The following is a 24,293-nucleotide window of genomic DNA, read 5'->3' on the forward strand; positions in this document are numbered from 1 at the left end:
ATAAAGAAAACTCTTTAAATGAGAAGATGTGTCCAAACTTTTGGTCTGTACTGTATATATATATATATATATATATATATATATATATATATATATATATATATGTGTGTGTGTGTGTGTGTGTGTGTGTGTGTTTCCAATTTTATGTACGTGAGAACTTAGTAAATACATTTTTAAATAATTAGAATTTGTAAACAATGAAATTGAACAATTTTGAGAGTGAACGGACGAGTAAGTAAACTACAAAACCGATGACGTTGATTGTACGCGACGGACCCTCTATTATAGTCCGCTACAGCTTTTATCGCGTTTGGAAAAAAAAAGCTCGTACAGGTAAATTTATACCTCGTGGAAATGCCACTTCATTGATTAAGCCGCTTTATAAATTTTTTTTAGAGCAATTTATGACTAAATAACACCTGAATTAGAAATATTTCTGTCGGTTTTTGAGTAACACATGTTTCCTCCGGAGATTTTCCTTCTCCATGTTGCATCATCCATATGCCTATGTGCCGGTATTTTATTTAATTCGTGTGTATTAGGTGTCTGTAAAAATGTTAATAATAATGTACGTATAAAGCGTTTTCAATTTGTCTCTGCTTAACAGTGTATGTCCTATTTGTTTATTTCTTTAGCTTATTTATTTATGTAATGCTCTTTCTTTGCCATGTAAAATAATCAGGCGTGGTGTGGGCACTCTTCCATTTTCTTTTTATTCAAGATGGCGGGTGATGAGTCTGGAGTAACGCTCGGCCAGCCTCATTTGGCTAAACAAGACCTTAGCACACTAGTAAGTACTTATAATATTATCTGTGAATGTGATAAAAAAACATTTTAAAGATTATTCTTTGTTTCTGTACCGAGTGGAAGCGTGTTTGATTGTCTCTGGGTGTAGTCTGGATGTAGCTGGTTTGCTTCCTCAGTTCTACACCACCACATGACTGAGTGGATCTCAGAGAAGCAGATTTTTAAAATGAAATCCCAAAAGACACAAAGCTATTTATCTGTAATATTTTCTATAGACCTGTCTTTTATATATAATTAAGTTATTCTATAATACCTGGTGATGATTGTGTAATGGCAGTGTTCCTGTGTGATGGAGCTTCTTGTTTGTTCATGAATAAAAAGGTCTTGTTCAATCTAACAACCTTCAGCACTTCTGATTACACTGTTGTCCTCAGATTTCTATATCTCTATTTATTTATCTCTATCTATCTATCTATCTATCTATCTATCTATCTATCTCTCTTTCATATATATATATATATATATATATATATATATATATATATATATATACAGAGAGAGAGAGAGAGAGAGAGAGATCTGTTTGATTGTGTAATAAACCATTATATAAACTTGCTTACATTTTCAGATCACTATCATTAGTGTAGAACAGGCTTTCCAAAAGGTTTCATAACAGTAATGTCATTGTAACTGCAGGTTTCTATGTGATGCTTTCCATATTTTCATAAAACTTGGAGTTTTCACTCTAAGCATTTTTTTCCAGCTATACATTTATAATACAATTGTTCTCTCTCTCTCTCTCTCTCTCTCTCTCTCTCTCTCATTTCAGGATGTGAGCACACTGACTCCACTCTCACCGGAGATTATCAGCCGGCAAGCAACAATTAACATAGGTGGGTTTACTGGGTCTTAAACAAGTTTAATGGAAACACATACTTGTGTGTTTTTTTTTTTTTTTTTTTTTACATTCTGTAAAACCTGTAATAAGTTTTATTACTATGTAATAGAGCATAGCAGAATAAAACACTTGTGTAGACATATAGACACTGAGTTTTTAATGTGTTGGTAAAAATGGGCAGATTCAGAGTGCAGGGTCTTACCCCTGGAGCAGATAGGTCAAGGGCCCAGCAGCAGCAGTCTCGATTGTTGAGCCACCACTGGTTTTTGGTATTTTGGCAAAAGAAAATGTTCTGATTTGGTTTCTATCATCCGTGCTTAACAAAAAAACATGCTGATCTTTGTAAAGGTGTAAAGATCAATTCTAGTGAGCGTAAAAACAAGCAGGCTTTTGTTTTTGTTTGTTCAGAAAACACCAAGGCAGAAATATGAATCTTTTTTTTTTCTCTAATTGTTCAACTGTATAATTGCAATATTGTGATATTCTAAATTAAATCTGCATGTGTACAAACCACATATTTGTCCATGCTTGATTATACACATTATGTAGCTCTAAAGTGTTTTGGGGTAATATGTTTTTGTTTCACACTTTCACTCAATGCTTTGGTCAATTTGTTAATATTGGTAACTTCTGAAATAAGTCTTGCTGTTTTTGTTGCAGGAACTATTGGCCATGTGGCTCACGGGAAGTCAACGGTGGTGAAGGCCATATCTGGTGTGCACACTGTCCGATTCAAGAATGAGCTTGAGAGAAACATTACTATCAAGTTGGGTTATGCCAATGCTAAGGTAGGGGGGGATTGTAACATTTGCATGGATGTTTGTGAGATATAGATGGTTCAGCGCAGTGATGTGATTGGATATAAGATTACAGCAGGACATTACATCATCTGTTTTAACACAGTTGTTTACTGGTGCAGCGTAGGGACTGATGAATAGCATTAGATACAAAGCAATATACAATATACCACCACTTAGCTCAGTCTCAATGGTGTGTATGGTTTATTAAAAATTTCTTGTAAAAGTTGCATACATTATGGTGGTTGTGTGTGTGTGTGTGTGTGTGTGTGTGTGTGTGTGTGTGTGTGTGTGTGTGTGTGTGTGTGTGTATAGTGCATTATTGAAATACATTTATTAATAAAAAATAAAACTTTAATTTAGACCATGATGAATCCTTAATCACTAAATGGATACAGATGCTATGTATGTGACAACATAAAATGCCTTTCGTCTCCTTTATTAATTTGTATGTAAATTAGACAAGCTTTTATATACCACATGTTTTTATAAATGTTGATATTGTGCAGTAGTGGGCTATTTTGTGGGGATACTAGTGTACTAGAAGTATTTACTTCTTTTGTCAGGTGTATAAGCTGGATGACCAGAGCTGCCCAAGGCCCGATTGTTACAGGTCGTGTGGCAGCAGTACTCCTGATGAGTTTCCTACAGACATTCCTGGCACAAAAGGCAACTTCAAACTAGTCAGGTAAAAGTTCTGGTGTATTAGATACATAAATAATAATTTGGAGATTATTTGTGGGCAGATGTGCACTGTAGTGGCTTTCATTTGTTGCCTTTTCACACATTTACATCCCTCTGTTATTTATTTATTTATTTTTTGGTCCTTTCTTTTATCCTCTTATTAGACACGTGTCCTTTGTCGATTGCCCGGGACACGACATTTTGATGGCCACCATGTTGAACGGCGCGGCTGTTATGGATGCTGCACTCCTTCTGATTGGTGGGTGTTTGCTCTTTATTAGCCAACTACAATAATGTTTTAAAGTTTCAGACAGACAGATATTATTTATGCATTTTTTTTTTTTTATTTTGTCACGTGTATTAGTCTAACCCAAGAACACTCCCATCCTGTTGTTTTAGCCGGTAACGAGTCATGCCCTCAGCCTCAGACATCAGAGCATCTGGCTGCTATCGAGATCATGAAGCTGAAGCACATCCTGATTCTGCAGAATAAAATCGACCTGGTGAAAGAGAGTCAAGCCAAAGAGCAGTATGAACAGATTCTGGCTTTTGTGCAGGGTGAGTTCAGCCTTTGACTATTTATACTTATTATACTTATACCTATTTGATTATTATCTGTTAAAAGTTTATTTCGGGTTAAAGTGACCTTCTTTTAAAGTTTTATGGTAGTTCCCTTGCTAGTTTTGTGACCCTGATTAGCTGAAGGTATAAATGGAAAAGGAAAATGAAATATACAATCAAAATGTTTCATTTATAGCAGACCTGACAGCCTGTGTGTGTGTGTGTGTGTGTGTGGCATATATTCTCCCTGCCAGTATAAGGTAGCAAATTAGCATCTGGATCTAGAATGATTTATGGTTGTGCAGGTGTTAGAAAAAGTCTCATATTAACAACTACCCTGGATTCTCCACCTCTTTTTCTCCTACTTACATTAGTAATCTCTCATCTTCTCAATTTTCTCTCTTTAAACATGTGATTCCTTATTTTTGGTTGAGGGAAATGGTAAATGTTTTGAGGTTGTTGAGTAAGATTCAAACTCCTGCTTTCTTTGTAAGTGTACTGTTTGATTGTTCTCAAATCTTTTTCTTTGTCTTTTTCAACATCGCAGGTCTCACCACAGTCCTATACACTTTCCCTTTCACTCTTGCAGATACCCTTTTATCACAAATCACTCCTTCCACTCTTCTCCACCCACTCCACCCTGCCTGCACTCATTTCTTCACTACTCTAACACACTTTCCATTACTTTGCACTGTTGATTCCAGGTACCTGAACTCCTTCTCCACCTCTTCTCCGTGCAACTGCATCACTCCACTGCCCTCCCTTTAATTCACACACATGTACTCTGTCTTACTCCTACTGACTTTCATCCCCCTTCTTTCCAGCGCATATCTCCACCTCTCCAGGCTCTTCTCAACCTGCTCCCTACTCTCACCACAAACACACACTCCTCTCTTGGCACCCTGTCATACGCTTTTTCTAAATCAACAAACGCACAATACAATTCCTTCTGATTTCTTCTGATACTGCTCCATCAACATTCTCAAAGCAAATAATGCGTCTGTGGTGCTCTTCCTCTGCAGAAACTATACTGTTGCTCACAGATGGTCACTTCTTCTCTCAGCCTGACTTCCACTACTCTTTCCCATAACTTCATGGCGTAACTGATCAACTTATTTCCCCTGTAGTTACTGCAGGTCTTCACATCTCCCTTATTCTTAAATTGGTAGCATCACAGTCCTCCTCCTTTTTTCAGGCATCCTCTCACCTTCCAGAAACTTGTTAAACAATCATGTAAAAAAATCTCCACTTCTGTTTCTCCTAAACATCTCCATGCTGATAGTTTAATTATTCTTTAATAAAATGTGAAAATGTAACGATGAACAAATAATTTTTATATAAATAAGTGATTTAATAAACGTAGCTAGTTTGTTTGTTTGTTGATTGCAAATGGGAATCCTGAGCTTTATTTTATTTATTTTTTATTTTATTTTTTTGTGACAATTCAATTTTGTGTCCATAAAACAAAAACATGGGGTCAGGGGCAACCCAGTAGTGTTGCTATTTAACCAGTCGCTTATCTAATACATAATGTTTGCCTTTGTGGAAGTAAATCAGCATTTTATACTTGCACGCATATATCCAGTTCTCTGCTTAAGATGTTTTATTACTGATCAGAAGGTCATGAGTTCAAGCAGCCACGGGTGGGTATTTAAATGATATACATTTCCATTTTTCTCCCCTCTGCAGGCACAGTCGCAGAAAGCGCCCCTATCATACCCATCTCAGCTCAGTTGAAGTACAACATCGAGGTGGTGTGCGAATACATCGTAAATAAAATCCCTGTGCCCATTCGAGACTTCACCTCTGAACCTAGGCTTATTGGTAAATACTCCTCGTTATTTGGAGTTGGATACTATTTCATGGAAGGTTTTTCTTTGTTGTTGACCTTTTTCTTTTCTGGCAGTAATTAGATCATTTGATGTGAATAAACCTGGCTGTGAGGTGGATGATCTGAAAGGAGGAGTAGCTGGAGGCAGTATTCTGAAAGGAGTGCTGAAGGTAAGATTGAACTCTTAATGCCATTTAAAAAGCCTGTTATTGCAATTTGCAACCTTGTGCTATAATACAGTATGTTTTACAGTATGGAAACTTTTGAATTTTCTATAGACACATGCAGAAAAATATATATTTTTATGCTAGTTAACAAATGATAGAGACATAATGTACATGGTATTTTCTTAGTATTGTACATGCCAGATTGTGCAAATAATTTTTTTTTATTATTGTTATAACACATTCACGAAGACAGAATTCACCCGGACCTTTTTACATTCTGCAAGTTGTCAATTCAAGCAAACTAATTATTCATTCTGGGTTTTTTTTTTGTTGGAATTTTTGTATTTCTTCCCCATTTAGGGGTCGTTTTATTTAGGGTTTATCTTATTTTCAAAATCTAACATGCATAAAATAGCTTGAATGAAAATCACATGATTTTATCTATGCCATAAGTACATACCTTCAGTCCGATAAATCTGAGATGCATGCTTAAGTGCATTTGGTGCGATCTGAGACTGAGTTGTTCTAATTCTTTGAGCTATATATTTTATACTTCACGTTTTTTTTTCTCAAGGTGGGACAGGAGCTCGAAGTCCGTCCTGGTATTGTGTCTAAAGATCATGAAGGAAAGCTCATGTGCAAACCGATTTTCTCCAAGATCGTCTCCCTGTTCGCTGAGCACAATGACCTCCAATACGCTGCACCTGGTGGCCTTATCGGTATGTGTTTTAGAGAGACTCCATTAAGGACTTTTATGTAAAGTATTTGATGATTTAACATGTTTTACATGTATATGTAGTCAGTATTTAGATTCCCAAAGGCAGCATGGCTCACCCAGTGGTGATGAGATATTTCACATTCGTTCAGATGTATCATAGAGCTTTATATAAAAGACTAGTATCCAAATGTTTTTTCAGTTACCTTTTTATTTTGTGACAAATTGAGGAGATAAAAGGCCTGGAGTTGATTGCAAGCTTTGTTTTATTTAAAACGTATTATGATTGTGTACAGAGGCAAAAGAAATTTGCTACTGTTCAAATAATTTTGGATCTGACTATATATAGGTCCATGAAGCTTTAAAAAAAATAGTTAAGTTAAAGAAAGATAGTATAAATAGTTAGGCCAATATTCTTAATTCATTTACCAGCATGTGCACTTTTAAAAAGCCTTTCCTTGGTTTTTTGTTTGTTTTTTTGTAATGAAATTTTCAAATGAAGTAGGAAGTGATGATTGTAACTACTATTTCGTTTTCCCATCCAGTTTAATATAGCACATTCATCTGCCACTCAAATGGATTAGTGTAAAGCAGTTCAAATGTAGTCCTTAAATTGTAGTTTAGATAAAAGGCTAATGTATTATTGTGATCTACACAGTTCCAAAATGGTAACACTGTTCATTGTTTTGCGCTGTTTTTTGTATTCTGTACTTTAAATTGTTAGTATGTAGCAATGCTGCAGTGTGCAAGAAAAGCCTGTTTTATTTAACCGTTCTCGTGGCCTGTCACGTTTATGCATTTGATGCAGGTGTGGGAACAAAAATTGACCCGACGCTATGCAGAGCGGACCGTATGGTCGGTCAGGTCCTCGGCGCTGTGGACGCACTGCCTGAGATTTTCACCGAGCTCGAGATCTCCTATTTCCTTTTGAGGAGGCTGCTGGGTGTCCGCACTGAGGGTGACAAGAAAGCAGCAAAGGTAAATGGGAATCTTAGCTCTAATTTACATAGACACTGATTTAGATGAACGCAGTTGTTTTTATTCATTGTTTTAGATTTAAACTAGGGCTGTCAAAATGAACGCGTTAATTCAACGCAAATTAATTTTAACAGCAATCATTTTTATTTTAACGCTCGATTAATGCAGCGCGCATTTGTTTGACGATTTTTATTTGAATTATAAATAAATAAATGTAAAAGAGGCTAAATTAAAACCTTCAATGCAACACTTTTTTTCACGACGTTCTTTCTTTCTTTAGATATAAAATAAAAATGAAATCAAGCACCGAAATCCCCCATGATGCACTCATGGCAAAAGTTCCGTTTGGTGTCCTGATTCAAACGTTTACAAGAATATTTTCTCTTCATGCTCCATGTTGTGTGGTTTTACAAAAACATAAACATAATTTGCATAATGCATCCATATTTGTCAATGCTCATGTTGATTAGAGTATTAATACTTTGAGGTATATTTAGAACAGATAATGTGCGATTAACTTTTTTTTCTTTTCTTCTTATATCGATTAACAGCCCTAATTTAAACAAACTTAAGTCGTTTTAGAAATGTATCTGTTTGGTATACAGTAAACATTTAAAACAATCAGTTTGGACCTGTGATGCTGACTGGCTATTAATCTTGTCACAGTTGCTGATAAGCTCCTCATCAAAAGCCCTGGAAAAAAAAAAAAACCTCTCATAAAGGAGACGTTAATGATAAATTGTTTTTACTTGCATTGCAGGTCCAGAAACTTTCGAAAAACGAGGTGTTGATGGTGAACATTGGCTCATTGTCAACAGGAGGCCGTGTAAGTGCAGTAAAAGCGGATTTGGCCAAAATTGTGCTTACTAACCCTGTGTGCACAGAGGTGGGTGAGAAGATCGCTCTGAGTCGTCGAGTGGAGAAACATTGGCGGTATGCAAATTATAAACACTTCTCATTGTGTATATAAAAACATTTTTGTATAGAGAAGCTTGAGTACATTAACCATTATTTAATATCTTGCCTCTGGAGTAATTGTAATTGGCTTTTTTTGGGGGGTTTCTTTTTCTTTAGTCTAATCGGCTGGGGTCAAATCAGGAGAGGAGTGACCATCACGCCCACAGTGGATGATGATTGAGGATTTTACAGTTGGAATAAAAGGATAGTGTTGTGACACCACATGGCATAAACATCAACCTGTTATCACAGTAGTGCCGAGGTTGAAGCTGCACAGACATCCATCAGCTTCTCAGCACCTGTATTTTAAAATAAACTAAATCCCAAAGGCAGGACTGATTTTTCATTTACACTGCAATATGGGAAGAAAGCTGTATTTCCCTGGGTTTGCTGAAAAACAAAGAAATTGTCAACATATTTCACTGATTACTAATAAAAACACTTTGGATCAAAAGTTTGCTGTGATTTGTGAACCCACGTGGTTGCTTCCCTAACAGTGTGTCTACATCAGGGGTCACCAGCCTTTTTGAAACTGAGAGCTACTTCTTGGGTACCATTAATGTGAAGGACTACCAGTTTGATGCACACAGTTTTCAGTTTGATCTGAAATAACAAATTTGCTCAATTTACCTTTTATTGTTATTATTTATAATAACAACGATATTCATCTATGTGAAGACACTGATCATGTTAATGATTTCTCATAATAAGTATCAACAATAATTTAACAAAGTAGGAAACAGCTATTTTTAGAAAAGGCCCACGGGCTACTCATGTGGTCCTTGTGGGTTGGTGACCTCTGGTCTACATAATGTTTGCATTATTGTAATTTGTCCCAATATGATGACTGGATTTCAACAGGCAAAGTGTCTGTTTTGCATGAACATAAGATCATGTCAAGTCGGAGAAATCCTGAGATTCTGTTAATCATCAAAGGAGAAAAATCTATTGCTCTACTGAAGCAAAATAGAATCCTATAATAAATGTACTACAATAAATTTCTAGGAGAACTAATACAGAATATGCATTGCATTTATACTTTTACATTTATATGAAATAGCCATGACTATTTCAGATAACTGGCAAAATATAATATAAATGTAAAGTGCTTTCTATTCCCTTTGTATGGCTTCTACATCATAATTTAGTCTGCAATAATTATCCAGATGTAGCCTAGCTTAATTGAATGGTTCAGTAATCACAAACAGCTATCGAGCGAATTCTTTATTAGATATTGATATCGAAAACGTTCAAATAAAAAGCGTGAATAGGTTACGTGGGGGGGGGGGGGATAATGTATACTCTTATTGCCTATCGGTTAACCGAAAAGTATCGAGATATATCATCATGCTAGTTGAATCATGCTAGTTAGCCAGGGTTTCATATTGATTTTAAACCCAAGCTAGCTATCAAGATAACTCGCTAACCTAGTTACTAACATAGTTATTCTCAAGATTAAGAAATTAAATAACGGAGTTAAATTATTTTGTTCCTTCGGGTCGTCGTTTATCTCTGCTTTGGTATTAACTGAGAAACTGGGCTAGCTAGCAATAAGTGTGTATATATGTGTATGTATAAGGAGCTTAAACACCCTAAATATGGACTTTCCTCTTGAAGTTTATCATATTTTAAAAATTATACCTTATATGAGGTGATATGGAATGTGTTAGAACGAATGAATAAATTGATTAAAAGATATAATGGTTTTAGTATTTCTTTAATCCTTTTTACACTTCAATCTTTTTACATCCGGATTTGGCCTTTTGTTCGGGAAGGTTCGGCCCCTCCCTCTCAGGGCCTCGGAGATGTATATTGTATGTTATTTTGTATTATAAGTATATTTATTAAAGACATGTTTGGTGTGACAGGGTATTTTTTGGAGTTAAAGATGAGCGCTTATAAAGTGATGTGTTCATAATAAATGCTACGGCGTTAGCCCCTGACAGCGGCGTGAGTGCTGAGTTCGGCCCCGCCCTCCCAGCGCCGCACTGGCCCGCCCTGCTCACACAAACTCCCCGCCTGAGCTCTGCCCGAGTCTGGGGAAAGCGTTTACGGCCTGGAGGCGGCGTGTGGGGAAAAAAGGTAGGCCGCTGCACAACCATACAAGCTAAGCACTTCCATCAGCCGCTGTGCACTCGGTTGCGCTCAGGCTGCAAGACTGCTTCGTACCGGCGGAAGGGTTTAGCAATTTTCTCGTTTTTGGCCAGGTTATACAATTAGGCGCGGTATGAAAGCTCGGCCTTTGCCTAGCATCCAGTCAAAGGCCTCCGGAGGCCCCATTTAGGCCGCGAGTGCAAGCACACAACCGAAATCGAAAAAAAGACTTCAAGACTTTGTTATAATTTATGAAGAGACCAAAAATAAGGCTTGCAAACTGGTATTCTGGTTATAAAGTATGTTTTTTGCACGTTTATTCATCATTTTTATTAATCCAATATGGCGGTTATCATAAAAATGGGCGTATTCACCCCTATTCCGTTAAATCCCGCCTTCTAGCTTTTGATTAGCTAGTCATTCCGGGTTTGGGAGTGTTATTGGCTGGTTGGTCATGTCTATAAAAGTCTTGCTTGAGAATAGCAGTATTAACCAATCCAAAAGGCCTTGTTGGAATATGGGTATGGAAAATATTCAACCGGAGGCAGCCATGTTTGCTCTTGCAAATACGTCACAAACAGGCCACGCCTCTGTTTGAAATATTTTCTCTGCGAAGAGTCTATAAAGGGAAACATTATTTTTGCACATCTAATAAGCATTTTAGTCAAGTTTGAATCAAATTATTTATTTATAATTTTTAATATATATACAGTGACCTAATCTTGTCCTCTCTGAAGCCTTATGAAGATAAATGAAGATAAATGATCAAAGCAAGCCACTAGTAACATGTATATTTGATTGTGTTAACTAGTAAAATAGTGATTTGTCCTATTACTCCCCTTAATATATTTTTTTTAGAGAGTGAAATTGTCAGATTCTGTAGGCTCTTAGAGAGCTTCTGCAAAAGTCTCAGTTTGTCTGTTTTTTCTTTGGTTTTATGCACCAGCAGGAGTTAAAATATTATGCCAATGACCAAGGGGGTCGATGGATGAAGATGTGACGACCCTTTCTCATTCCCACCAGCCCAACATCATCTTCCATGGGTCAGGTAAATACAGAGTGTTGTTTGCGTCTGAAGAAAAACAACCTGTTGCACAATTTATTTACCTCTGTCATGTTAAAAGTCTATGCTGTCTTTTAGATAAAGCACTTTTATATGCCAGCAGCTCACTACATATCTCTTATACAAAGGTTAACTAGCAAACAGTAGCATTTGACCAATAAAAGTGTGTGTGACAGGTGGGCATGGTGAACTCGAGGAGGATGAGGTGGCAGTGGAGCTGCATGAGACAGTACTGGTCTCTGGAGTGGAGGATGATGGGATAGCGGTGCATGGTTTTTCCCCGGATGAGCTGGTTATCCAGGATGCCATGGGGGACGTCGTGGCCGAGTATGTCCAGGACGATGATGAGGAGGACGAAGAAGGCCTAAGCACCATCACCGTCGGAACTTGTGTGATGTCACCGGGGATAGCTCTGGAGGACGTGCTCAATTCCTCTCAGGTGCAGGAGGACCCGGACGGGTGTGAAAACTACCTCATGATTTCCTGTGAGTTGTCACACGCATTTATGTTTTAACTCTTAAACGCTGTAACGTGCCAATGTTTAGTGCTTAAGTTGCCATTTTGCCAAAATAAGCATGCGCACAATGTCAGACAAGAAGCAATCAGCTTTCGGTATTCAAGCCATTATGACCGAGTAATACATGTGAGTGGGTGTTTATATACCATCACTTATCTTTTGTTCTTTGTTTTCCCCAGTGGAAGAGCCTGGGAAGATTGTATCAAATGATGACGCTAAAGTAACAGCTGAGGGCACATTAGAGGAGCAGGACGATGGGGAAAAAGAGGACCATGAGGGCCAAGAGGTCATTAAGGTTTATATCCTGAAGGCTGACTCTGGAGATGATGACTTGGGTAAAACAGGCTTTAGTCCATTCTGGGGATGTGTGTGATGATAATATCCGATCGCTGGTCCCTGGTGCATTCCAGTGATTCCGTTCAGTGACCTCCAGGCTCCTTTGTCATTTCTGTTGCCTATGCATTATGCAGGTGGCACCGTGGACATTGGAGATGCCGAAATTGATGTTGACGAAAATGTGGAGTTGATGGATCCGTCTGCACTCGGTGATAAAATGGTCCTTATGCCTGTGGGAGAAGCCACTCAGAATCAGGAAGACATTAGTGAGTCCTGATGCGTCCCAACTTCTTTTTTTTAATTTTTTTTATGTACAGTCTCTTCTGAAAGTATTGGAAAAGCAATTTTGGGTTTTTGCTATATACTAAAGCCATTTCATTTTGAGATCAGAGAATAGAATGAGATGAAAGATGAATTATTTAGGTAAGCAAAAGTCTAAAATGATTGCATAAGCCTTCCTTGCAGTATTGTGTCGATTCGGTCATCCGCTTTTGTAACAAGACAAACAAATTCAGTAACAAGAAAAGACCCAAATCAGAAACAAAAAACTAAGTGCCAAAACTAAGGATGTGCAGTCAAAGCTTCAAGCTTTATTCCCACAGAAACAGAAAGTCAGACTGTTCCATGAAAGTATCCAAAGTTATAGCAAAAACACCCCAAAACAGCCTTTTTATACTCTTTGTTTTATTTATTTTTACAGTCTAGGTAACACTTCTCTTTCTTATTTGTTAATAGTTACCTCATCTTATTTTTTTATTTGACAACAGGTACATCATCTGCCACCGTAATCTCCAAGAGTTACAATACTTTCTCATTATAATGATTTAATGGTGGCAGATCCCCGTCATTTCAAATAAAAAAAAATCAGCACATGCAAGCATTGCACCTGCACTGGCCCCCAAACGAAATGTATAAGGCTAGCAATGGAACTACTGACCACAAATAAGACTTATGCTTTTGCCCACTCACACACATTAGGCACTTACTGTGGATATACACAAAGTGGTGCAAATATCAAAAAGTAATTAATAAACAAAAGGAAATAATAATGTTAATGGGAAATGTGATGCAATAATTGTTAAGAAAGAAATAAAAAGAAACAAAAAGAAATAACAAATAAAATAATACCAAAATGTGCTCAAAAAATACCGTACCTCCAATCTTGCTGCTGATGAGTGGTTTGCTTGTGGTATGGCCTCTCTTTTACTACTCTGCAGTCTAAGTTTCTTCAAACAGTGGATTGTGTTCTTTAAAAAAAAAAAAAAGGGTAATAAAATGCTGTTTAATTAGCCAAATTTTTTTTGTAGTTGTTTTTTCCGGGGAAGATTGTTGTATTATATACCCAATGCTTGTGTGGTTGCTTGAATATTCCCCCCCACCCCCCCGTTTTCATCTTCAAGGAACATATTTCTCGCATAGTGATGAGCCAGCTTTCTACACTCTACGGTGGTTTATCTTTTTTTTTTTTTTTTTTTTTTTTTTTATAAACAAATGCATTCTTCACAGTTAAATTGCAGAGTTTAAACAAACATTAGATATTCAGCAACTGTTTAAACAATCCAATCTCACCAAGAAACACCTGTCTTCCAGATGTTTTTGATGGCTGGGTTTAAGGAAAAGGTGTAATGTTCGAAGTAGATACATCTAGATGTTAATATCAGGGAATGAAAGCCGAACTTCATCTAAAAAAAAAAAAAAAAAAATGTTGTTTTTTATTATTTCAAATCCAGATTTCTACCATGTATAGCAAAAACAAAAGAATAGTTTTGGTTTTTGTTCCAATACGTTTAAAGGGGGCTGTAGCTGCTCCTATTTTTAGTGGGTGAACCTGTTCTCGTTTCTTCACAGATGTGGCTAAGATAACAGATGAAGTGTACATGGAGGTGGTGGTGGGGGGTGAGGAGCCTGCCAATCACCAGCGTCCATTTGATAACACCTCACTTAGCAAGGACTTCATGCCTGTAGCTTGGGCAGCTGCTTATGGTAAGTTCCAAACTAGAAACCAAAACGAAACACCATTGCATAGCATGGACAAAAACACTTGGTATGTTTAAATTGCTTTTGCAAATGTACGTGTTGAATTAAGAAGCCAAACATACAATGGTGATTGAGTTGTTTGTTATGTGAACATGGTTCCTAGAAAACTGGGCGTAGTGTTACATACAGATGATGTAAAGATTTTGTCATATTTGTAGTTGCCAGTATTTTTTTTTTTAATTATAAAAATATAAACAATGTAACCCTAACATGATGACATAATGTCATTAGCACACTCAAATATTTCATGTGTAAACCTGTTCTCAGGTGGGCAAGAGGCTGAGAGTTGTGATAACAGAAATGGAGCAGCTAGCGCAGTGTTACATGTCGAAGAGTCTGACATTATGGAGAAAATCAACCACCAGCGAATCAAAAGCAAGAACAAGAAACGCACAGAGACACGTCACATCCAGACCGGTACTGCAGAATTCATCTGGATGTGTTCGAGCTTCTTTGTCTGTTTGTGACTAAATTTTAGCAGCATATTGAAAGATCTAGGAGCAAAACCGCTGCTTGTGTGGCACCTGAGTTTTGGTGAAAATGAGGGACAAGTGCATGTTGTTTTGAGATTGGGAATTCCAACCCTAAACTGCTTTTCCTAATGCATTCTTTCTGTATTTTTTCTTCATCAGCAATTATCATCGGTCCATACGGACAGCCTCTCACAGTGTATCCGTGTATGTTGTGTGGAAAGAAATTCAAGTCGCGAGGTTTCCTGAAGCGTCACAGCAAAAACCACCACCAGGACGTCATCAGCAAGAAAAAGTACCAGTGTACAGACTGTGACTTCACCACTAACAAGAAAGCCAGCCTCCATAATCATATGGAGATCCACATGCTGAGCAGCAAAAGCGAACCGTTCGAGTGCGAGACGTGTGGCAAAGAGTTCCACCAGCAGGCGGCACTCTTCTCCCACCGGCTCCAGCACCATTACAGAGAGCCAAAGCTGCAGATTCCACCACCCGCTACAAAAATGCACAGCTGCAAGTTCTGTGATTATGAGACGGCCGAGCAAGGACTTCTTAACCGGCACTTACTGGCTGTTCACAGCAAAAACTTCCCTCACATCTGTGTGGAGTGCGGGAAGGGCTTCCGGCACCCTTCTGAGCTCAAGAAGCACATGAGGACTCACACTGGGGAAAAGCCATACTCATGCCTGTACTGCAGCTACAAATCGGCCGACTCGTCCAATCTGAAGACGCACGTGAAGACGAAGCACAGCAAAGAAACTCCGCACAAGTGCGAGCGCTGCTTCCAGACCTTTGCCGATCCCGAGGAGCTTCAGCAGCACACACTCGCACACGAGGAAGAAGCCAAGAGTCACCAGTGCATGCACTGCGAGCATCGCAGCTCCAACTCTAGCGACCTGAAGCGTCACATCATTTCCGTTCACACTAAAGAATACCCGCATAAGTGCGCCACGTGTGGGAAAGGTTTCCACCGACCATCTGAGCTCAAAAAGCACTCGGCCGCTCACAAGGCCAAAAAACTGCACCAGTGTCGCCATTGCAGCTTCAGGATAGGAGATCCGTTCGTGCTCAGCCGCCACATCCTGTCTGTCCACACCAAAGAAACGCAACAGCAAACAGCGTTCTCGGACAAAAAAGGCCTGAAGAAGGCGTTTGTTCTCGGGGCTCACGGAGGGAAAAAGGTTTTGGCCAAAGTGCACAGGGAACGGAGGGTGTATCAGTGTCAGTATTGCGACTACAGCACAGGAGACGCCTCTGGCTTTAAGAGACACGTGATCTCTATCCACACCAAGGATTACCCACACCGCTGCGATTTCTGCTCCAAGGGCTTCCGCAGACCGTCGGAGAAAAACCAGCATATTGCACGCCATCACAAAGACATGATGGCATCTGTGTGACATTAGCCAACCTGACTGGAGTGTACGGGGTGTGCGATATGGCCGCATCATAGTTTCTCAGTTTTACACACATTTGTCCAACAGCACATCTGTAAAATACCTTTTTTTCCTTTTTTATTTATCATTTATAACATGAAGCTATTTACCAAGAAGAATAAAAGAAAGCATTGGTTACAGAATGAAATTTTAACACCCAATCGGCCCCCTGCAAGTAACGGTGCACTTGATCAAGCAGTGACCCACTGGTTAATAAAACGAGAGCGACCTAATTTATCATGACCGTAACGTCACATCGCACACCCCGTGCAGTGTCCTGTCTTTTAGTGGGCTTCTTGTTTAGTCACGTCCATCATGTTAACACCGAGAGCACGTGTAGTGTAGCTATAGCGCCCTAACATTTTCACTTTGTTCCATGTTTTTTTGGTTTCTTTTTATTTCTAATCATTATATCCCGCCACCTCGTACTATAGGAGTGTGTGACACTAGGTATAAAAGTTTCATATGGTAAATATTATCACAGCAGTATATTAGAAGCTGGTAATGGAATACACACATCCGCCACAACTGTAGTGTGTGTGTGTGTGTGATTTACACAGGATTGAAAATTTCCCACCACTGAGAAAAGAATGGAAATGATAAAGAGCAAACATTTCAAAATAAAGCTATCTGCTCTACTGTCCTAAGATCAGGGGAAGAAAGAAAGAGGGATGGATGGCATATTTTCTCTATTTCAATCAATTACTGTGACACCATCAGTAAAAAAAAAAGGTGTCTTTATGAATGATTGTTAATGAAATTTATCAACTTTCATTGTGAGTTTGCTGTTCTTTCCTTAGTACTGGGAAATGTACAGAGATCCCTGTATCGCCTCTTAAACACACAAACACCATAGCTGAGGTGGAGATTAGGGTGTAAACTGCCTTTTAATTCAGAACGATTCACGTTTCCATCAAAACCGTTAACCGCCTTTGTAAAACCTCGGTAGACATCAGTTCTCATGCTGCATGGGGCAGCCTCACAGAGGAAATCAATGGTTGTATGAGGCGTCTGTACTAAACGTCACATTGTATTATATCATAGCCCACGCCTACAAAACACACTGCCAACAGCAAGGGGTCATGAAACAAACGTGACAGAGAATTGCATTTGAAATCAGTTGGATGATTATGTTCCCGGTCATTTTTGTTGGTCTGTTTTAAAGGCACATTTTTGCTGTATTTTTTCTTTTTCTTTTTTTTTTCTTTTCTCCTGTTAAATTATAGAGAAGGGGGGGTTTGGGTTCTTGCACAAAATTAAATTAAGAGACAGATTGGTCTGATAAATCTATAGTAGCTTTGTTTATTCTCTAAATATGATAATTAAATCCTCAATCCTCATGTATTACAATTTCTCCAATTCAGGAGTCAGTCCATATGTAGCAGAAAATTTTAGCTAGCATTCAGGATGCACCAATTTCACCAGTCTTCCATTAGCAACATCTTTTGTGTAGCAGTTATGGCGGCAGAGTGCTTTATTTATGATTAGATATGATTTATTTTGTGTGTTCATACAGTTAAGTCATAAACAACACCAATTCGGATTGGAAAATGTCAGATTCTGTACCCTGCGGTCTTTTGGTAAAGTACTGTAGTGATTCTGATCACATTGGTGCATCACTAGAATGCACCTATGTTTTACAACATGCTAGCGAAAATGCTTTGGTCATATAATGCAACAGCCCCCTGAAAAAAGTAAGGAATTATCATAGAAGCTAGAGACCATACAGTAAATGAACAAAAGTTTGTGGACACCTCACTATAAGATTCGTATGTGCTTTTTGAACATCCCATTTATCATTAGGTTCCTATTTGCTGTTATAATAACCTTTCTGAGGAGATGTTTTCTGAGATTTTGGAGAGTCCTAGTGAAGATTTCAGCTACGGGGGGCGTTAGTAAAATCAGGTAAAATTGTGGTAACAGGGTGGGGAACAACATTTGGTTAGAAAATCAGGTGTCCTAATACTTTTGTCCATATAATGTATGTATATTTATTTAGTTCACAAATATTGGAATCGTGACTGCATATAGATATGGCAGTTTTCAGCTGTGTGTGTGTGTGTGTGTGTGTGTGTGTGTGTGTGTGTGTGTGTGGCTTGTGTTTGAGAGAAACATTTGTTGTTAAACCATTAATGACTGACTAAACCACCTACAAACAAGATACAAAGTATTTATAATCAATAAAGTTATCACCGTTCATAAGATTATCATGACATATCAGTGTGATATGTCTAAACTAAGGACAGCTGTCCTTATCCTACCTATAGGATGCCTGCTTCTGAAATCGACTTTAAATACGTTAAGGGGACTGAACACAGCCCCTCTCCTAGAAACATATAGCTAAGATGCACATGATTCTCACAAAATCAAATGTATAACTTTGAATCAGTATATTCTGAAAGACATCATGTACATATATAAAACTTTTGTAAATACAGAATTATTAAAAAAATGAGACTATTGCGTGTTTCACATTTGTCTTTTCTTGGTTCTGAGTTTTTTAAATCTCACATCACAAAGCACAAAAAGTCTGGATTTCTGGTAAATTATTTTAGATCATTTTTTTTTAGTACAGCAGCTCTGACAGTATTTTTACTTTTCTTTCAGATTTATATTCATAACATTACTGTTTCTGTAACAACAATTCTTCCACTTAACCATAATTTAAGATTTATTAAAAGAAAGATCTGAATATTCTGATAATGTGGAAGCTTTCTCCAGCCAAGCAGTTTACTACAGGAAAGTTTTCATCACAGAGATGGTCTTTGTAGTATTAAATTACTAGTGATTTCTGAAGGTTTGAGATGCATTTGAATAACAATTAATTATGTCTACTTATATCTTGCTGATGGTTTTTACCAAAGTGACTTGCAGTCATGTCGAGTTTGAATGGGATCACACAGCTAGTAACAGTATTCTGGTTTACACCCACTGACCAGAAACAAGTAGAGACGTATAGGATGAATAAAGGGAATCACAAGACGAGGCATTGAAAGGTTTCAGTTTCTGAAACTGGTTTTGTTTTCTACATAAAAATACGCAACCAATATACATAAATATTAGATATTGTATATTTATTACAATATAGCCTATCATTTTAAATTAAAACACAGTGCAGTACAATGACCTTACAAACTATATGGCCAAAAGTGTGTGGACAGCTCACCATATCATAACATTATCCTTAAGGTGGAAGCACACTATTGTTTAGGAATGTCTTTGTATTATGTAGCATTAAGAACAACTCTCAGTGCAACTTATTTAATTGATGATGATGAATTTGATGTCTTTTACAGAGCCGTAAATTCAACCCCACTAAACAATATAAGATCAAATTCATGCCAGGCTTCCCAACATCAGCACTTAATCTCTTTGTTCTGGTTATTAATGAGCACAAATTCCTTACAGGCATGGTCCAAAATTGAGTGGAGTGCCATTCCAATAAAGTGAGCAGCAAATAACCACCTCCGTGTTGATGACCATGGTTTAGGAATGGGCTAAACAGTGGTCAGGTGTCTACACAGTTTTGGTCATATACTGTAGTGTACCAGAGATATTGTATGTTTGCATGTTTTTGCCTAGGAAGCCTGTCATGATTATTTTGATAGATAACCGACACATACATTATCTATCTGAGTTGACCTCATTTTATCAGCTTACCCCTTGTCACATTTATTGCCTAGATGCTGCAATATTACTGAAAATTGTTACATTTTATCCTCAAAATCTTCCTCCGTGCTGAAAAACATAAATAAATCACAGAAACGAAACGTTTGATCATTTTTTATTATTTCTACCACGTGTGTGAGACTGATTCTTCAGCTCATGTTTATGATTACACTACATTACACTAAGAAGTCTCTCAGAAAGACGGTTCCACTCAGGCCATTACTGAAACAAAGAAAACGAGATACAATGTTTATTTTCAAGACTTTTCCAGGGTGAAGAGTCATATCTAGTCATTGTTAAACGTATTACATTGTTAGAAAAGTGTCAGTCTTACCAAGTGTGTGATCTTTATCCACAGACTGGCAAAACCCTGAAATAGACAGCGAGTAGAAAATCAAGCGATTCATGTCACTTTAAAAAGTGTTCTTATTCAGTCAGAAAATACACTCACCGTAAATAGGAAACTGGAAAACAGTTTCCAAGCCCAGACCTTGTTTCCTTGCAATGTCTTCAAATTTATCTACAATGTCATCAGAGATCTTTGGAGAGCGTCCTGTACAGCACAAAATAAAGATTTTATAATCAACATACAGCACCAATTTCCAAAAGTATATTATTGCATTAGGTTAAAAAAGGCTGTTTATGTAGGAATGGCTTAAGGACATACCATAGAGTTTCAAGGAGGACTTGCCCAACTTCTTGTAGAGTAAAATGATATAAGAGCTGTAGTCTGTGTCTACAATGGTTACATCAGTGTTCTTTGCTGGTAAATTTGCTAGAATAAAGATACAAACACTCAGATTTGAACATAAAACTTGGAAAATCCCACTGCCGATTAAAAAAATAAAAATACAAATATGTACTGAGAAGAAAGAAATATTTGAAGACCTGCAGATGAAAAAGATGGTTACACTGATTATATAAAAAACATTAAGACTTAATGACATTTTGATTATATGCAATGTAATGGTATTCTAATTATAATTTAATGAAGTGTACATAGTAATTAAAGGTATTCATTGTGTTATTATTATTATTTATTTTGTATATAGTATAAAGCAAATTTTTTTGTATAATTATTTAACTGGAATATATACACAACAATGCCAGGGGGTAAAAAGAGAAACTAGAGTTAGCGCAGTGTCACTGGTTACTCCGTACCAAAAATAAAATTTGTTTAGCACATGCATGGAAACGCTAGAGAAATCATAGTGCTAGCTTTAGCTGCTAACCAGGAAGTGGCTAGCACTATGGATTCTCTAGCGTTTTATGTTCAGCTTCAACAATTTCTCTTAAAAGGAGAAAATCCTGACAATTCCGCATTTCGAGGGAGTGAACGAATAAAGGATGGAAGGAGTGAAGACATTTGTTGAAGTATGCTGAAATAAGTAGAACAGTTCAGTAGATCATATCTTCAGAAAATGAAATATAACACACATACACACACATCTCTATAACATAAAAATGGGGTCTAACAAATGTAAACAATTTGATTACATTTTTTCATTTATTTAATCAATTTAATTGGTTCCAATTAAATTGATTACTCACTTTAATCAATATCATTAAAACGTTTATTGCATGCATTTTATTTATTCTATTTTATTTTTGTAAAATATTATAAAACATATATATATATATATATATATATATATATATATATATATATATATATATATATATATATATATATATATATTACTTAACCAAGCAGGCATTTTATTTAAAATTGTTTTAAAAATGTAAACTAAACATTTTTGTGCTTGCTTGCATTATTATTATTATTATTATTATTATTATTATTATTATTATTATTAAGAAAAAATGTCTTTACAATTCATCACCTTTTAGTAGGAAGCGACCAGGAATATTTGTTTTCTGGTACTTCTGTTTGATCTCCCAACACTGAAAATTGCTAACAAAAGAAAGGAAGACAGGGCTTAAGTATTTTGCTTTTCACATAAGAATGATGTTTTTCTCAAATACAATACACATGTAAGTATATATATATAGACTAACGGAGCAGTATAACATGATTAAATTCTTGTTTAAAAATTAATTCTTGCTGTAAATCTTTTGATATATACAACCTAAATAAAAAAAGTTGTAAAAACATATATATATATATATATATATATATATATATATATATATATATATATATATATATATATATATATATATATTAATATAAAATGTCAGTAAAAACAGTTGCAATGATATGCAAATCTCACAAAACCATATTTTATTTACAATGTTAAAAATTATCTTCGTAGTTTTGGCAGAATAATTAACGACTTCAACTCTGATCTTTAAAATGCTCATACTGGAGATTCTATTTACAAATTGTACAATAATACACAGAGAAAACTTTATTATATCAACAATGACACCATTTTCTTTCTGTTTATGTGAACCATCACAAGCACAAGTACATGCACATAAATATAATCGTTGCAGCTGGTACGAGTGTCAGAGCTGCTGTTATATAAACACCTTCAATCAACACATTATTATTATTGTTGTTATTATTACTAATACTACTATATATTATTTTACTATTATTGTATGTACTCACAGTTTGGTTAAGGTGCTCACTTCGATTGGGTCTTTTTGTGAGCTTGGTACATTCAGCTTTATGATGGTTCCCTCTGCCTTATAGCCATGCTCCATAAGGTATTTGCATCTCGAAGCCATACTTAGCAAGTACCACTGTCCACTTATCTAAAACAGAAAACTATTTAATTACACTATAAGTCATTGATAGTGTTTGGTAGATTTTTAGAGAATGCATTATTAAAAAAAAACAATGTCATGCAGCCAAAAGCAAAAGCAAATCTCACTTGTTTCCATACTTGCATATATATGTTGACATGTAATGCAGGCAGAAGAGGTTTCTATATAACTATTTAAAACAAAATGATACATGCGAAATTACAGATATTGTAAATCATACCTCATCGATTCTAACTTTCGGAGCCGGAGGGATCTCCTCAACAGGCTTTGTAGCTGATGTTGGTTTTGGCTTTGGTTTGTATCGAGTTCGTCTTCCATCTACAGGTTCCCAGAGACTAAAGCCCAACAACAGCACTAAAGACAGATACACACACGCACGCACCATGCCTGCATGCATATTCACTTTTTCATTTGTTGCAGAATAAAGACACAGATATTTTCGCTATGTCTGCCCTACAAGCACTGTGAGATGTTTGGTAATTGGTTTTCCTGTTTGCTGTTGCCTGTGTGTTTGTGTGTTTCTCAACATACTCAGAGCAAACAAAATGGTGAGTTTATCATTAACACAGATTTACTGGAAAAAGGACAGCCCATAAACCCCCAAACCATTATCTCACACTACCCCCACACACTCCACGACCAATTCAAAATGTATTACAGTTAATATAGAACTATTATTTTTATTTTTATTACACATTTATTATAACTGTCATGACTATGGTTAATTCTTACACTTCAAAATTTTTAAGGTCTCCTGATCTCTCATCTAGCCAATGATAGTCACTGTGAGAAGGAGCATTTCTGTTTAGCATCCAATCATGTTCATCACTGTAGACGGAATTGTGCTGGAAGCACTGGATCTACCTTAGTAAAATGTTTAAACTTCTAAATGAGGTAAAGATTATTATAAAATGAGGTGTCAATTTTGCAACCCTAGAAGGCACCCAAAGAAATTCATGCTGTATTTGTGCCAAACTTTCAAGAAACTTCTGAATTATCATTTATATTGAATTAACCAAGACACTTAACTAGGATACAACCTGTGAATAGATGAATGCAAATAAGCATCAAGTGTTCATTAACGCTCCCACTAAACCTTGCCTATACCTGCAACAATCAAGGTGAGGTAAATTTTGGTCATTTGTTAAGGATATCTGGCTGTATTACTTTCTCAGTTTTTTAATTACTTATTTTAGCAAGACTAGACAATATGAGTACTATATGAAATATATTCTCCTGCTTTACATGCAATTTACCAGGGAATGGCTCCATATCCAGTGTGTCCCTAAATATGATGAAGGGAGCAAGTCACCCTGATACATGTTCAGTATGTTTTTAAATAATGAGAGAAGAATCGAGATCCTGGATGAAATTTCATGGAAAAACATGAAGAACATGCATGAAAAGCCTTCATTGTGTTACAGTGTTCCACTGTATATTTTCCAACTGTAGACAGGGTTGGATTTCAAGTTGAAATGAATGCTAAATTTTTATTATACTGCATCCAAAGACATCCTATACATTTGTATGGCCTCAGCTTTGTGGTAAAAGTTTGGAGAAGAACCACATATGGCAGAAAGGGTCATGTGACACAATACTTATA

At 36.7% G+C, this 24,293-nt stretch overlaps 3 protein-coding genes across 5 annotated transcripts; 2 read left to right on the plus strand and 1 right to left on the minus strand.

Annotated features, from left to right (window-relative positions):
• Window positions 1–252: 252 nt before the first annotated feature.
• eif2s3 (eukaryotic translation initiation factor 2, subunit 3 gamma) lies at window positions 253–8,789 on the plus strand. Of its 2 annotated transcripts, XM_046833571.1 has the most exons (13): window positions 253–333; window positions 722–790; window positions 1,577–1,640; window positions 2,306–2,433; window positions 3,009–3,130; window positions 3,291–3,385; window positions 3,526–3,684; window positions 5,377–5,511; window positions 5,594–5,688; window positions 6,260–6,404; window positions 7,209–7,378; window positions 8,139–8,311; window positions 8,453–8,789. In XM_046833571.1, exons 2-13 carry the CDS (start codon window positions 722–724, stop codon window positions 8,514–8,516), a joined length of 1,419 nt encoding a protein of 472 aa, XP_046689527.1. In that variant the 5' UTR covers window positions 253–333; the 3' UTR covers window positions 8,517–8,789. The 2 variants fall into 2 exon arrangements, with proteins under 2 accessions (XP_046689527.1, XP_046689528.1); XM_046833572.1 differs by lacking the exon at window positions 253–333 and having other exon boundaries at window positions 703–790.
• Window positions 8,790–10,212: 1,423 nt separating this feature from the next.
• On the plus strand, window positions 10,213–18,745 carry zfx (zinc finger protein X-linked). Of its 2 annotated transcripts, none has more exons than XM_046833852.1 (8): window positions 10,213–10,417; window positions 11,376–11,477; window positions 11,669–11,977; window positions 12,189–12,344; window positions 12,480–12,611; window positions 14,194–14,328; window positions 14,650–14,799; window positions 15,015–18,745. In XM_046833852.1, exons 2-8 carry the CDS (start codon window positions 11,414–11,416, stop codon window positions 16,247–16,249), a joined length of 2,181 nt encoding a protein of 726 aa, XP_046689808.1. In that variant the 5' UTR covers window positions 10,213–10,417; window positions 11,376–11,413; the 3' UTR covers window positions 16,250–18,745. The 2 variants fall into 2 exon arrangements, with proteins under 2 accessions (XP_046689808.1, XP_046689807.1); XM_046833851.1 differs by having other exon boundaries at window positions 11,379–11,477.
• Window positions 18,746–20,052: 1,307 nt separating this feature from the next.
• On the minus strand, window positions 20,053–23,225 carry c8g (complement component 8, gamma polypeptide). The gene is made up of 7 exons (XM_046877330.1): window positions 22,911–23,225; window positions 22,533–22,678; window positions 21,799–21,869; window positions 20,622–20,729; window positions 20,406–20,507; window positions 20,289–20,324; window positions 20,053–20,176 (listed from the first exon to the last, which is right to left on the minus strand). Exons 1-7 carry the CDS (start codon window positions 23,085–23,087, stop codon window positions 20,166–20,168), a joined length of 651 nt encoding a protein of 216 aa, XP_046733286.1. The 5' UTR covers window positions 23,088–23,225; the 3' UTR covers window positions 20,053–20,165.
• Between the last annotated feature and the right edge of the window lie 1,068 nt (window positions 23,226–24,293).

Source organism: Silurus meridionalis, chromosome 21, assembly GCF_014805685.1.
Source record: "Silurus meridionalis isolate SWU-2019-XX chromosome 21, ASM1480568v1, whole genome shotgun sequence".
Lineage (NCBI taxonomy): Eukaryota > Metazoa > Chordata > Actinopteri > Siluriformes > Siluridae > Silurus > Silurus meridionalis.

Excerpts from the sequence above, each read along its gene's own strand:
- eif2s3 (XM_046833571.1), top strand. The coding sequence starts at position 722 with ATGGCGGGTGATGAGTCTGGAGTAACGCTCGGCCAGCCTCATTTGGCT. Across the intron at positions 5,689-6,259 it reads TTCTGAAAGGAGTGCTGAAG|GTGGGACAGGAGCTCGAAGT; the intron begins GTAAGATTGAAC and ends TTTTTTCTCAAG. Across the intron at positions 8,312-8,452 it reads CGAGTGGAGAAACATTGGCG|TCTAATCGGCTGGGGTCAAA; the intron begins GTATGCAAATTA and ends CTTTTTCTTTAG.
- zfx (XM_046833852.1), top strand. The coding sequence starts at position 11,414 with ATGGATGAAGATGTGACGACCCTTTCTCATTCCCACCAGCCCAACATC. Across the intron at positions 11,978-12,188 it reads AAACTACCTCATGATTTCCT|TGGAAGAGCCTGGGAAGATT; the intron begins GTGAGTTGTCAC and ends TGTTTTCCCCAG. Across the intron at positions 14,800-15,014 it reads GACACGTCACATCCAGACCG|CAATTATCATCGGTCCATAC; the intron begins GTACTGCAGAAT and ends TTTCTTCATCAG.
- c8g (XM_046877330.1), bottom strand. The coding sequence starts at position 23,087 with ATGCATGCAGGCATGGTGCGTGCGTGTGTGTATCTGTCTTTAGTGCTG. Across the intron at positions 21,870-22,532 it reads GTGAGCACCTTAACCAAACT|CAATTTTCAGTGTTGGGAGA; the intron begins GTGAGTACATAC and ends TTCTTTTGTTAG. Across the intron at positions 20,508-20,621 it reads GTCCTCCTTGAAACTCTATG|GACGCTCTCCAAAGATCTCT; the intron begins GTATGTCCTTAA and ends TGTGCTGTACAG.